The sequence below is a fragment of the Cryptomeria japonica genome, chromosome 4, assembly GCF_030272615.1.
Source record: "Cryptomeria japonica chromosome 4, Sugi_1.0, whole genome shotgun sequence".
NCBI lineage: Eukaryota > Viridiplantae > Streptophyta > Pinopsida > Cupressales > Cupressaceae > Cryptomeria > Cryptomeria japonica.
Genome location: NC_081408.1, coordinates 330,889,977 through 330,906,094, shown reverse-complemented (window position 1 = coordinate 330,906,094; position 16,118 = coordinate 330,889,977). Strand labels below are relative to the sequence as shown.

Below are 16,118 nucleotides of genomic sequence, written 5' to 3'. Positions count from 1 at the left end.
TGAATGAGGCGTTTGAACGAGAGATAGAGAACAATGTGAAGATTTTTACGGAGCATAGCATTATCTGTAGATTTAAGGGAATCTGGCCCAGCGTCCTGGAGTTGCACAAATGGATCTCCCAGCACTGAGATCCTCCCATTTCGGGTATTGTTCACATTTTCCCTATGGCTAAAGGTTTCTTTGTTGCTAAATTCGAGAATGCCAAGGAAAGTAGAAAAATCCTATGCAAAAGCTTTTTCTATGAGAAAGATAAAATGCCGCTTTTGGCCAAACCTTGGCACATTGATTTTAACCCCCTTTCTGAGAAGTTCAACAAAATTCAAGTCTGGGTTAGGCTTCCTTACCATCCCCTCCACTTGTGGGCTGATTCTCTCTTTGAGGAGATTGGTGATGCTATTGGGAGCTTCATTATGGTGGATAATGATTCCTTTGAGCTTTACCATACTACTTTTGCTCGCATCCTAGTTGAGCTAGAAGTTTCTAAAGGACTGCTAGCGGAGATTGCCATTAATTCCTCTCTTGGCAGTTGGGTCCAATCTCTGGATTACGAAGGTATTCCTTTTAGGTGTCGTAGATGCTTTAAAACCGATCATGTGCTTGGGAATTGTGGGCTTGCGAAGAAAAATCTTGTTGCCTCATGGTGGTTGAGGGCTTCTTTCCAGCATTACACGGTTAAGAAATCTTCGGAGACTTTTAATGAATCATTGGGTGTTGGGGTTTCTGCTTTGCCTGGCTCGGATTATTTATTGGCAATGAATTCTTCGGACACCACTACGGATGTTCCTGTGATTAAAGATGTTAAACAAGTTGTTGTCTCTTCTACTGAAAATGGTTTGTTGTCTCCTACCCTGCCGGTTGTTTCACAATGTGTTGGCACAACTTTTGCCCCATTTGTTGGTTGTGATTCTGTGCCCGCAACGATTGTCGCTCCCTCTGCTGACACTCTTTTTTCCAGTCCGGAAAGATTGGTGTTGGGCCCTTCGGATTGGATAGTCGTGGAAACTAAAGTTGAAGAAGGATGGATTACTGTAAAGGGGACACATTCAAAGACGTCCACGCCTTCTTTTGATATGACTATTCGTTCCCATAAGGCCAATTGCAAATCTTGAGGGTCCTTGTAGTTGGTTGTTTGGGCTGGTTTTACTGGCCCATCCTTTGTATGGGTTGCCTCGTCTTTTGGAGTAGTCCCTGTTATTGTTGGTTGTTCTATCTTGCTGGGCTTTCAATGCTATATCTATTTAATAATCTAATGTAAAAGATTGTTGTAAAGGGTTTTAAGGGCCCTTCAAAACCTGTTTTCACTTATTCAAAAACAATTTTAATTGGATTGACAATTCCTTTAAATTTAAGAATGTCATTATTTTAGTAGAGTTAAATTATAAACAAGAATAAACAAAAAAATATGTACAAGAGCCAACTCCCACAAAATTTGAATTCTAAGATCCCTTCCTCCAGAATTCAAGAATTGTCATTATTTTTATATACTTACAAATATAAATAAGGATACACAAATTAAAAACCATCAAAAATAGAATAATTTTACATTAATCAAACCTTAGAATAAGATCCATTGTAGATAACTTAGTGGATCTTGATTACACCTTCAAACAACAAGGTCTATTATGTAATGGAATAAATTTCATTTAATTGGCAACTTAGATTGGTAAGCTTTTGCAAATGATGCAAAACGATCCAAATCACTTTGAAGAATTCTCTCAACTAGTGGAGAGAGTGCCTGAAATAATGGTTGACTCATAAGTCCAAGAGATTCCAAAACATAAAAAAAAAAAATATAGTTCAAACTTCTTTGGACTTAGGAGTGACCAAGACATTCCAAAAAAGACTTTATGGTAATCCAACTGATATAATTTTAGCATCTAGTATTATACACTTGTCAACTAAATACTTGTGATTGAATAAATGGGACACAAATCTCAAGATAAAACTAGATATTGCATGAAAATACAACCTTAAATATACAGATGTATTTAGCATTAAAGACATGTAACAAAAGATTGTTGGTTAAATTATGTTTTCTTTTTCTATTCCACATAATGCTAAGAAAAATATAGATAATTCAAATAGATGTCAAATGCATTGAACGTCATTTTATTAAACTAAAAAAACAATTTCATGAAAAATGGTGAAGTTGTGAACATAAACACACAAATATTGAAATAAAAAATAATCCCTTAAGTAATAATAATTAAACTAATTGTTAAGACCACAAATCGACCACTAAGAGAATACTAAGAAATAGAGTACTAACACATTAACCACCAAGAATATATCAATACATAGAGTAGTAACAAACTAACCACTAAGAAAATACGAAGAAATAAAGAGTACTAACACCCTATTTCATTATATGTGGATACTACCAATGATGTGCTTTACATTAACGTTCCTCTTATTGAAAAAAACTTAAGTACTTAGTATATATCAAAACTTTCATGTGGATGTCAACCACATAATTCTAAGACTTTCAATACTCAAACTGAACATGTTCTTGGTTTAGCTACTTCTTGTAAGATCATGGCATCTCGGATCTCATTGAGTGCAAAGATCTAACTCTATAAGGGAGACCAAACCAAATTTGGTGTCATAACTATTCCTTGAATATCTATGCGCTTCATATGGATGGGATGTTAAGAGTTTTCAATATAAATAAATTTAACCTTGTTTTTGTTGTTGAAGTTCTAGTTACCAAGAGCATCTGTAATCCGCTTTGCCTCTAGTCCAACCGTCACATCTATGTAGTAAGATTCTATTTTGGAAAGTACAATAGCGGTTTGCTTTTTATTCAACCAATCAACAACATTGTAATCAAAGAGGAAAAATAAAGCCAAAAGTTGACATTGCTGGTTAATCTTAATTCCTAATTCCCATGTCAATTAGAATAGCTACATCCAAGAAGAATCCTCACCCACTAAAGAGTAATTTATCTTATTAGCAGAGAAAATAAGAAAGCACAAAACAGAGCAGGGAAACCTGCCACAAACCACCACAAGAAGGTAGTGGAGCTCCTACCAATAAGGCACCCTCAAGAAAAGTCATAGATTGTAAGGGGCACATCCCATTAGAAAAATATATGTAGAGGACAAAGAAGAATGTAACAAAGTATTATACTATAATATAGTATTAGATAGAAATAGGAGTATAAGAGAATAAGAAAGAAAAAATGTATATTCAAATAGATGTATGAAAGACAAGATGTACAATGAAATGTTGGAAGTGTGTATGTGGAAATTGACCAATGCTTATGTAGTATATTTTTGTTTTTTAGTTATTTTGTCAGCTTATCTAATTTTGTGTTATACATTAACTTTGATCCCTCTTCTACTACTAAAATTGGGGTATAAATAACACTTATAGAGAATACTTGGGTACAAAACTCTAATCTCTGATTCTCCATTTTTCTTGCTAACATTGGTTCTGTTGTCGAGAGCCTAATTAGGTAGTATCGAGGAAATCAATAAAAACTGAATTTTTGATTCAGATAGGATACTAGAAAGAAAGATGAAAATTTTATTATAGATTGCAGTATTGTCTCCTTGGTGTCAACCTTGTGAGAGGGGATTAGGAATCCAACAAATGGAGAATGGAAAAGGGGGAATCTCCAAAAGAAATCCCTAAAAAGATGTGACCTATCAAAATACATAAAAAAAACTACCATGAGATGGAATAAAGGAGTCATGTAACACCAAATCATGAACACTAATGGCAAAATGAGATAACAAGAAAACTAGAGAAATTAAAGAAGGAATTAAGTTCACACAAAAAATTAACATGTCAGGCCAAAACACAACAAAAGAAAGGAGGCAAAGACAGAATGTTGAAAGAGAGGAAAGGCACTACAAAAGAATGAAGAATGCAAAGAAGAGAGTGAGTGTGTCGATGTGGATGATGTGAGAGTGCCAATGTGGGTGATGTTGAGTGCACTAATGTGGCCATTGCTGAAAAGAGGAAAGAAAAAGTAGTTGAAGAAGAGGAATGGGAAACTCATAAACAATGATTTCCCATCTAGACAAAGCAAAAGAAGAAAAAACAAATCTAAAAGGGAGCATAGAAAGCTATGAGGCATCAAGGAAGTTATTGGTAGATGGTGTAATGTTCCCTAATGGGACTGTAATACCCCTGCCCTAATCAATTTCTAATCTCGGTTTAATCTTGTTCAGTTTATCTTAATATTATGATTATAGTCAGATGTTTGATTTAACGCATAGCTATTGATGTGGGTTCCCACACTAGTTGTATGCAAGTTGTTTAGTGTTCCTATTTCGTGGTATTGATATCGGACTAACGCTTTCATTAAATTTTATATATGTATGCATGTATGACTCTTGGTTGCAGGAGATTTCAAGTACAACACCGCATGAGTGTGAGGTTTGTCTTCATCTGAATTTGCAGGTTTGAGTGTACCTCTTTTATCATTAGAGTTGGATTAGGTGGTCGTAAGACCCTAGTTGACCTTCGTCGTGCTCAAGTGAGCATCGTCAGCCATCGTCGGTGTTCCCTTCTTGATTGGGTTTGCGAGTCGTCTGTTTAATTGACCTTCTCGATTTGCGTGCTTGGTGTGTATGGTTAAATTGATTAATTAGTCCTTAGTAATTATTTTGATTAAATATGTATTCGTGCATTAGAGATTAATGGACTTGATTAATCGGGATTTCGTTATGCGATTTTCGTTGATATTGGATTGCTCGTTTTAAATTGGGAGTAAGTTCAATTAAATAGCTGACTTTGAATATTAAATGCATTTTGTGTATGCTGTCGAAAAAGAAAGTTTTGTATTTAATTGCCATAGATTAAATTGTATTCTGTTGGCTTTTGATTAGAAAGGTTAAATTTCAGTTGAGTGAGAAAATTGATTTTTAATTGGAAAGCAATTTAATTGTAATAGTTAGAAAAGAATTAATTTTGAGAATTACTTTTAAATAAAAATTTTAATTCCCAAAAATGGAATTTTGGTCAACTCTTCCATATAACCTAAATTTTGGGAAATTTTAGAGGATGGGCATTTTTGGAAAATATTTTGTTGGGAAAGTTGTTGGTTGAAATTTGGGGGATTCTGGAAGGAGGAGGAATTCTTGAGCTTGCAGGTTGGGCTCTTCAGCAAATCTCTACCAGGATTGCGTATGAAGGTAGGATTCTAAATTGTGTTCTTGTTGCCAAAGAATGTACTGTTCTGGTTGAAAGAAGTGAATTTGTTATTGAAAAATCGGTTTGATTGATTATTGGAGTAGAATGGGAATAAGATCTTGAAATTATCCTTCTTTGATTTCATTCTTTGTTTTCAAATCAATTTCTGGTTTGCTAAGAATGATTTAAAATAAATAAAATTTGAAATTTAGTTGGGGGTTTGGCAGATTAGATGTTAAATTTGTGAAGATCAATCTTATTTGGCCAATATGCTGTTGGTTGTTGGAGAAATTTTGCCCTTCCCTGTTCTGGGTAGTTTAAAAATATATCAATGGGGTTTTGGTTTTAAAAAAAAAAAAATTCTGTTAGTCTCTGGGAGACTGTTTTTTTTATTAGACTGTGTAAAACACAGTAGGCAGTTTTGTTTGAAAATGATAATCATTTAAAAAAAAAAATGAAAATTTTATATAGTAATTTGGGAGCTGCGCACCCAAGGGAGCTGCGTGCTTCCCTTTGGGAACAGCAACGCTCCCTTTGGGGAGAGCTGCGTGCTCCCTTGGGGAAGCAGCGCTTCCCCTTTGGGGGCTGCGTGGGCTTTCCTTGGGGGACCACGTGGAGTCCACGTGGAAACCCCCATCCCCTTGTTAAATTGCTTTTTTGTATTATTTTTTTTTAGTTTAAAAAACTAAATTAATTAAATAAAGTTTTCAATAATTTATTAATTATTTTATATATATTATTAATGGGCATTAATTTATATATATAAAATAATCGATATTTAATTTGAGGTTTGTGTAATGCCATAATTATTAGTGAAATATATTTTATTAATAAGGATTAATAATTATATATTAACTAATAATTAACTGGGTTATTGTGCACTTTTAGTCGTTAATTGTGTATATTTCATTTATCGTGGAATAATAAATATACTCTTTAATTAATAGTTAATTTTGGATTCCCTTTTTATACTTATATTTTCGTGATCTGTATAGTGTATCTGGGATTGAAAAATATGAAACTGTAGAGGTTGATGTCGAACCAGTGTGTCAATGATGTTTTAATTGGAGATTTAATATCTTATTTTATTGATTAATGGTTACCTGAATTTTATTAATATGAATTTGGTTTAAGAACTCATTATGGCTTAATATGTCTGTTCGATGCTGTGAACCCTAGAGAGTTAGAAAACCAAGAATCAAACTATTCCTAGATGAAGTAGATAACTGTAATCTGATATAGATCATGTAGAAAACCTGATCGACTTTTAATGTTTAGATCAATTCGGAAAGATTGTATTTGTTGAATATTACCTATGCGAGTTTAATTTCTGTATTCGCTTTTAAATTATGAAATGGCAAGAGTGCTTTGTTTGATAGGTCCCTGTCGTATGGATTGACTTGGGGTACCTGTTTCTGTCCTCAGTTTTGAGTTGACTGTTGTTTTGTGGTTGTGTCGTATTTGGTCATATCCTCTATGTGGGGGTCGAATGTTGATTCGTGGTTGACCTTAGTTGGTCAGGTCTCTAGTTTGAGTGTCGTCTGTCAGTGTACCTCGTATGATGTCATGTTTGACCAAATGGTGGATTTCTCCATCTTGAACTCCGTTAGTCTGACCATGTGTATTCCTTGGATTTTGAGTTCGTCTGAGTATAGTCTAGTGTCGTATGGGAAAGTGGCTTTCGATTGGGGGCCGCGCCCAAAGTGGCTGCTGGGTAACCCGTCGAAAGTGAGTCTAATAAGTGATAACCTAACAGTAGATTAGAATGTAATTTCTAAGTAAGATAAATATGCCTCACACATGGGACGAGTGCTAGCATAGACTCGACATGCTGTGGGAAGGCCTGAAATGGCAAACCATCATCCTTGTCTTCACGAGAGGATGTGTGGGTCCACATGAGACTTGGATAGGCCGGAGGCTCGGATTAGGTTGCCAGGGTAACCCAGTGTATGGGGTCGGGACCTATGAAGACCTGCCATGGTAACCATACCAGGTTGTGTGATGACACTTGTCCCTACGTTCGCTAGTGTGTTGTCATTTTGTCCTGTTAGGAGTACCTTGGTGGGTCGTCCTTTTGTCTCTGCCCTTGTGAGTATCGGTTTCATGTTAGACCTTGGGTGGTGATGACTCAGTTTTATGGATGCTCTCTTGGACCTTTGTATTAGCTTTGATTATGTTCAGCTGGATCCTGTTCTTTTCAGGGATCGTTTATGTATTTATTGACCGATGCGGTCGCTTGTATATTGTTTATGTTTCGCCTTGATGGTCGGATTGTAATGGTGTAACCTCTTGTATTCTTAACATTATTAATTATCAGAGGGGTCTTGCAGTTGAGCAGACCCGGAGATGTAGCCCTTTAGGGGTGAACTCCGAGATCATTATAGTGTTATGCGATGTTATTCTCTTATGTTTCCTTTATTCAGCTTTATCATGTATGATTAGCTTATGTTAGAATGGATTAGTGGATGAATTGAATTAACTTTAAATGCTTATATGCAGTCCTTTCTTGAATGCCTTTTGATCGAATGCATAAGTGGTTTAGATGAGATTTATCGTAGATGCATGTATGCAATCGTCTTTTCTAATGCAATAAATTGGAATGTGAAATAATGTAACTTAGAGTAATGGAATATATATTCAGTTGTTGATTAGGGAAAATTTAGTATGCTTGAAAAAATCTCATATGTGTATGATGAAATTCTAGTGTGTTAGAATATTAGATGTTTGGCTTGTAATTTTAAATGAAAAGCTTGAATGAAGATTATGAATAGATCTTAATGGATGAATCTTTGCTTGTGATTTATATTTCCATTTTCTGAAAGAAATTATCCTGATTAAGAATTTTCTAATTATTAAGGTAATCAGCTTATTGGATTAATTGTGTGAGTTAAGTGAATTGTGAAATTTAAGTAATCTCGTTGGGAAACTCTTTAGGTGTTAGTTGATGTCTTCCGCTTTGTAATTCTGAATCCTTGATATCTTGTTGCATCTTATGTGGTGTAGTTTTAAAAAAAAAAAAAATTATTGCACTCTATTCTTGTTTTTTTGGCTAATCCCTTCGGGGTTTCCTGGCGGGGCATTACAGGGACCCTCTTATATTTGTCCTAGGATCACAATAGGAGGACATTTATGTCAAATAAAGCTTGGTCTAGAACCTACACCATCATTATGTTATATTACATTATCAAGGGTATTGTCAACATTATATTATATTAACAACATTATACTATATCATATTATATTTATATTCTATTAATGATATTATATTATATTATTTTTATTATTAACATCTTCTTATTACATTTATCTTATTGCATTTTTAACAGTACCATATTATATTTATTCTTATTAACCATATTTAATTATCATGACAATCATTATTAATAAGTCTGTCTTTATTATTATTGTTAGTTGTGTTATTAATACTTATACTAAATTAATAATGCAGTGCCCTATATACTTATCACTGTCCCCAATGACCATACTGTGTTGTTTCTAACAGTCCATTTGACTGCTGACTTTATCTTGTTGTATTCCGTTGCTCTACGTGTGAGTCTCTATCTCCCCAATACTGAAAATATTCCTCTAAGAAATCTACTCTTAAATCTGAAAATATTTCTCCAGCAAATCTGCTCTTAACTTCCAATAATTTTCAATTCCTTCCCCCACACCCATATTCATAGCACAGTACGTATATATTTACAATGATCTCAGGTCTGTCTTTTTATAACCAAAAGACACACCTTAAACTTCTTTCAAGGGCCACACCCATCCCTATTTTTATTTATAGATGTTCACAATAATTATTACCTTTTATTTATTTGATGTATTAATTATTAGTATGTTTCTTCACGCTAACTAATTTCTTTTAGTAAATACCATCGATGTATTCTTTCGAAAGATATGACTCTTCCCAAAATTGTTTCATATGACTTTTCTCAATCGGTGTTTTAACTAAACCGATTCATTTCTTCACAGAATCGTTTTCTTTTAATAAGACCGATTTATTTATAAATGACTTTGTTAAATCATAAATATATCACTATTAATAATAATGGTTCCCTACAATAAGTAACTCGGCTGTCAATAATAATATTATTATTATTATTATTATTAATATTAATAGTGGATCGCTGTGTTATTGTCCATCTTTCTTCATAAACAATTTTAGAGATAAACTACCCATTAAGCTATCTTGATACAATTCCTTGTGATATTGATCGTTGATTGTCTCCTAAGAAACATGACTTTGTCTTGGCCGCGTTTTTCTTTACTGATGGGCTTTAACTTGCTTTAGTGAGGTCGGCAATATATCGAGTTTCTTTTAAAATAATCTTCCCATATTGCTCTGCATTCATTTATGAATGATTCATAGATTGCTGTTCTGATCAACCTCCAGTTCTATCTGCCACATACCACAAGTTTTCATTGTATTCAGTATGTTCTATACAAGAATCAATCTCAAATCGCTGTGCATCATAATGTACACAGTCGTCTTAATATATGAATCGCTGTTCATATACCAATCATAGTTGCTGTAGTAATCACGAACACTCGTGAAATTGCTACCACCTTTTATTTGTCTTTGTAATCAGTGCTTTAATCAAATGGATTGTTACTTTTAACCATGAGTCAACTCATTTGTGATGACTTTTATTTGTTTATAATTTATAATATATTAATTATGTTTATAATAATATTAATATTATTAATAATAAATATTAATAAATATATTAATTTCAAATAATCATTCATTGTTAACTATTATATTAATTAATAATAATAATTGCTTCATTTAGGATATATATAATGAACAACAAAGGAACATGACAGATGGTTGTGGAATCAACGAGGCACCAACACTACCATATTTCACTAAAACAACACTAATAAAACTAGATTTATCAAGAATCGAATAGAAAAATCATGGAATTCCTTAGAATCTCAAAAAACCATTATCTGTAAATGAAGAATATTTGGAACTATTAGTTAATAAGAATTTGCAAAAGTTAAGAAAAGAAGAGATAGAATAAAGAAATAAGGCCATGTTTAATTTAGGAAAAGAATTGTCAACAATTACTAATAAAATTTCATTCACAAACAAAAGGGCATTTCTAAAGATGAAGCGATACTATGAAAAGCCACAACCCTCAAACCAAAACCCATCTCCCATGCTGTATAAAGAAAAAAGAAATTTCATTCAAGAAGCATTGCAAGAAGACAAAAAGAGTCTACAACAATAATTGTAACCGACTACAAAGAGATTTTGGGAAAGGAATATTTTGAGACCAAATTAGCAAGAGACAAAGGCAGAGAAGACATGCTTGTAGTAGTAAGAAACCTGAAGAAAGAGAAAAAAGCAACAACACTCCACTAAAAAGTAAAAGAAGAAGAAATTAAAAACAATATGGAGCCATCAATCAAATTACTAGTGTTCGGCAAAGATACTACGGAAGTTGCAAAGCATATTTTTATCTTAGAATCCACATGGCATATAAAGGGAGTTGATGAGGATAAAATAGGTTGATTTTGTAGGATCACTAAGAAAAGATGTGTTAGAATAACACTAGATGGAAGAGTCTTTGGTACTTACACATATGTGATAAATCTAGCTTATCGCATTGAGGCACAAACTTGCAGGAGAGGAGAAAAAGAAAAAGACAATGATGTACTAGAGAAAATGTTGTTAGCAACTGAATGATTTGCAAGGAGACAATCGTAAAAGAAGAAACAAATAAAGGTAAATAGAACATATGGTGTTCTTACTACTCAAGGAAGGGCCATATGAGTTATTATTGTCTAAAGGCACAAGGTCAGAAGAGAGTCGCTTCCTTGAGAGTAGATCTACAAAGTATCAGAAAAGCTTCAATTAATATTTTTTGGACTATGCATTGTTGGAGTTTGTTGATAGCATGAGTTTGTAGGGTTGTCATTGATGTCAAATCTGGTTATCCAGATAGATGTTGGTCTAGATATGCTTTTGGTTCTTGCGGAATTATATGTTATGTTGCAGTTAATGTTTTTGGTGTTGGTTGTGTCATCCCGTATTCAAGATGGTCCAAAAAGCTTTTGGTGCCCTCCAAATACGTTGCTAATTGTGTTGCAGTTTAGTAGATCATAATTTTTTGGTCTGGACGTGTTGGAAGATGTTTTGGGTCTTATCATGGTGTGTGGAGATCTACATTGAGTATTTTGCATTGGAAAAGGTTAAATGGCTGACCGATTATTATTTCTACACATTACGTTTGGTAACACCTTTGAAGTATGTGTTAGCATGTGCAGATTGTTGGATCAATCACGGACGAATGTATTGCAATATGTTTTGGTTCCCTCTTTCTCCTAGAGTGGACTGATTTAAGTATTTTAGCTCTGGGTGGCTTGTTTTGTGTGATATTCCTTATTCTATTTTGGTTGAACCTTAATAAGGATTTCAATGTTGTATCTCATATTTAAGATGTGTGGATGGATGAATGTGGTGTGAATAAGAAGGTGAATTGTGTGAGAAGTGTATGCGAATGATTTGCAAGTAGATTTGAGTTTGTGGTGATGCGAAAGTCAATTTGAGAAGAGCTAAGAAGGTGATATATTGTGCAAGACATTGTGGTGTGACAGTGAAGACTGTTAGAGATGATTGTCATGATGTTGGTTGCTTGATCCAGTTGTTCAAAGAGAATTTGATATTCAGGAGAATCCTTCTCAATTCCAATTCAGCTATTTCATTCGGTGTTGATTGACAGTGAGTCCTTTTATAGCAATTTGTATCTTGTCCTAAAGAAGTGATCTTCAATTGAGCAAGTCCTCTTTGTATCTTGCCTAAGGTTGTGTGTCTTAGTTTTGCAAGTCCTTCAGGTGTTGGTGCTCCTTGACAATAAGCCTAAAACATTGTAAACATTGTTATACATAATGTGAGTTAGGTTCTCACTGTGGTTTTTCCACATAAATTCGGTGTTCATGTATTGATGTTTGATACTTATGTGTCGATGGTTAATGTATTATTGCTAAGTTAATGTTGTTTATTAATAATTGATTTTGAAGTTCCAGACCGATTCACTCCCCCCCCCCCCCCTCAGTCTTGCCGAGTGTTCAACAAGACAGTGAGTGGGATGATCATGAAATAGATAATTGTCTATTGAGGATGTTCCAAATTATAAATTAGGAAACAAACAAATAAACCTCGTTGCCCTATAAACTATGGATATGATAGAGACCTAGATCAAACATCTCCTACACACACAAGATCATGGCTATATATTACCTCATTGGAGAGCTAATATAAATGCAAATTCATTGTGGAACACTCCTTCACAAAACTATAATGAGGATGATAGATCCTTCCATTATAAAGGAAGCAAAGGACATGGAAGAGGAAACCATAGGAGAGATTATGCAAACTACTTTAAGTGTGGTAAACCAACACATTATGCCACAAAACGTTGGACAGATTAGAAGAAGAATTGTGCAATCCATGGAATCTAGACCATGATCTTTTCACTTGTGAGAGAATTGAATGGTATTTTTAGAATGTCTCGCCAAAATATAAGAGTAATGAACTTCAAGGACCAAGTAAGGGGCTAAAGTAATGAGAAAAATACTATTAAACCCAATGCAAGGCACATGGAGATGTAAGAACAAGAGAGTTGGGTCCTCTAATACATCTACTGATGAAGATACCTGGGGAGAAGATTATCAAAAGGAAATAAAATATAGAAAACTAAAAACAAAATAACAAACAATAAGAAAAACAAATTTGTGGTAATCACCTACCAAGGGACTAATACAACCAAAAATAAAATCATCCTAAACAATAAAGAGGATGAAGAATACAATGAAGAAGAAGAGATAGAATACTTTCATCCAAGTAAACAAAACCATGATAGAATGGTTGAGAATACAAAAAAGAATAATCACTAACAATGAAATGAAAAAATAAGTTATTTTTTCAGAAGAGGTTACCACACTCGAGCAACTTTCCACTATAGTACAACAAAAGGACCTCTTGAAAAAAATGGACCAAATTTGTAAATATTGGAATGAACAAGCAGACACCTAGCCACAAATTCATAAAATGCAAACAAACCGAGATTAGAAGAATAAGCCACTATTAATAACAACACACATCAATCACTAGAAGGTCAAACAAATTATGATTGGTTTGGGGGCAAATATCAATACAATACCACAAAAAACTTGGTAGAAATTAGGAAGGCCAAAGTTGACAAACACTCCCTACAATATAAGCTTGGTTGCTGGTTCATCCATGCAAACCATTGGTACTTGGAAGAATGTAGAAGTGAATGTTCAAGGTATGAAATTAACAGTAATTTTTGTAGAAGCAATGATAGAACCTTTTGATACATTCAAAGCCCTACTAGGATTTCAATGGTTTGTCAATGCAAATGGAATAGATGATTCGAGAAAAGAGGAAATATCTTTTGCAAAGGACAATAAAGTGATTCAAGTTCCTCTACGAGAAAATTAAGAAAACTCATACATGTAGAGGAGATTTCCTTAGTAGAAGATAAAGATAATACAAAGCTGATGTATTCCATTTCCACGATACCCAGAAGAGATACAAATGAAGATCCTAACAGTGAAGGAGAAATTGATTTGAAAAGCAAATATGTGGCATTGATAGTGAAGGTGTACTAAGTGCTCAAATCTATAAAGTGTTGAACACTACCGGACCCTGAGAGGGGGGGGGCGGGGGAGGTTGACTCAACATACACTAAAACTTGACTAGATTAAATTTCTTAAACTATGACATCCATTCAAATCAACATGCATGAAAATAAACAACATAAACAACAAATGCATCCACAGAAGAACACCAATATTTTTACATGGAAAACCCAAACTAGGAAAAACCACGGTGAGAATCAAACTCACAATATGTAATAATTGTTTACAATATTTTAGGCAACAGGCCAGGGAGTTCACTGCTCAGAACTTGCAGGCTAAGGCGCATTGCCTTAAAGCAAGATACAGTAAAGGAACTTGCATGACTGGAGATCACTTCTTCAAGGCAAGATACAAAATGACTGTCCAAATACAAAATGATGATTGAATTGCATAGAAAATAGCATCTATCAATACGTTGATAACAATCCAAGGATCAATGCACATCTATCTACTCTGCAACATTTCCAAACCACTATTTTGCCTCACATTTGCACCATACTTCTTACTATCTCACATATGCATCCATCATACATCTCTACACATGCATCCATCATACATCTCTACACATACACATATTTTATTCTCCTACGAACATAGCTAGTCTATCCATTATATATCAACCGGGTCAACAATAATCTCTATTAGGTCGGCCAAAGAAAAATGTAGCGTGTAAATAACATCGACCCAAAACATTTCATAAAGAAGGTAAAGAAGACGTGAGAGGGTTCACACCAAGTCGGTAGACACATCCTCCAAATATCACCAAAAAGACTTTACACGCAACCACTCGGACCAAAATACATAAGCCAATACAAACCAATTTGCTTAACTCAAAATATCTTAATCCAGACCCAGAAACATAATAAGCGGTCCATCACTACAGAAGAACAACACTTTAAGAATAATAACAATTGATCCACAACATTCTCAAAGCAATATCAAGACAAGGAAATCAACGCATTTGTCCACACACTCCTAAAACAATACCAAAACTGATCATAGACAATAATGTCACCTATGAACAACCATCCAATCAACTGAAAATCTGAAATCATGCTATCAGAAACATTCTATAGTAATCAACATAGCCATCTAAAACATATCTAGTGCAAACATATATTTTGGACAATGGTATTGTTCACCAAAACAATCAATAGAGCTAACAACACTACTTTCGGACCAAATAAGGAACATTAATCCTTTAGAAATGCCTCATGTCATCATCCTAATCCCTCCAAAAAGCACAACATCAATTTGTAAATAACTTTGTAGCATATCACCAATCAAATAGACATCCGGACCAACAACTGGATACAATCAAACATTAGGAACACAAACTAGAATAAGATGTCAGGCAAAATACTACACCGTATACTTTTTCTATACATTACTTCTATGCTACGAACCATTAGCACCAACATTACAATACTATTGAACCATAATACATCCATACTTACATCATAGTGCATCTGCACCAAACCAATAGCTAGACAGACCACCAACAATCAGACCATCGATAATCATCAACAATAGGTTTGACATCAATGACAACAAAGACACATATGTGCAACAGGAAGAACCAAAGATAACATCTTGGAAGATTTGTGGGTTTAAAAGAGTGTTTATGGTGCATAAGCTATCTAAAAAAGTACAACATACCACAAATGGGAGAAACGTGAAAAAGACAAAAGAAGAAAAAGATAGCCTAGCTCTTTTCCCCAAAAGAACAGAACAAGTGTACCATATTCAAAGGGGGATTTCACACATTAAGCTACCTTGGTTCTCTAGATTTGGTGAATTAGATGCATACTTACAAGAAATGGACAAAACATTTACAAAAGAAGACTTGCAAATTACTACACAACAAAATACACTAATATGCCAAGCTACATGCTAGTGGAAAACCTCTCAAAATATTAACTCTAGATGGTATATTGTGGATACATTGATCAAAACAAAATACACTTGGCAAACTACAAAACAATAAATTTGTGGAATCCACTACAATCGTGTCAAAAGAATGTAATAATTAACAACAATTGGTTTGAGCTTGAACATTTATTTCCTCTAATAAACACAATTTTAAAACATCGAAAAGAGAATTTGAACATCTCCAAGGCGTCCAACTTGGGGAACAAAAAAACACCTTTTTAATATTTATACACTAAGTGAATAATAAAACATCCCTTTATTGCAAACAAGCTTGAGAAACTCTGTGCACTTTTGAAAAAATCGCGAGTACTCGCGAGCCCTGATCCAGTGCGAGTGACTCGCCATTAAACTTAGCACCGATTTTT

General features: G+C 34.1%; 2 protein-coding genes across 4 annotated transcripts in view; one reads left to right on the top strand and one right to left on the bottom strand.

Moving 5' to 3' along the window:
- Positions 1–254: 254 nt before the first annotated feature.
- On the top strand, positions 255–1,109 carry LOC131875118 (uncharacterized). Its single transcript, XM_059219144.1, has one exon. The coding sequence runs from the start codon at positions 255–257 to the stop codon at positions 1,107–1,109; it is 855 nt and encodes a 284-aa protein (XP_059075127.1).
- A 341-nt stretch (positions 1,110–1,450) lies between these two features.
- Positions 1,451–16,118, bottom strand: part of LOC131063576 (uncharacterized) — a 162,765-nt gene continuing 148,097 nt past the window's right edge. The window contains exon 7 of one of the 3 annotated variants that reach the window (XM_057997433.2): positions 1,451–1,735. In XM_057997433.2, the coding sequence (XP_057853416.2) occupies positions 1,640–1,735 (96 nt within the window). In that variant the 3' untranslated portion in view covers positions 1,451–1,639. Of the gene's footprint in view, positions 1,736–13,911; positions 14,181–14,695; positions 15,129–16,118 lie in introns of those variants that run through there. The other 2 variants (XM_057997436.2, XM_057997435.2) reach the window with 2 other exon arrangements.

Excerpts from the sequence above, each read along its gene's own strand:
- LOC131875118 (XM_059219144.1), top strand. The coding sequence starts at position 255 with ATGCCGCTTTTGGCCAAACCTTGGCACATTGATTTTAACCCCCTTTCT.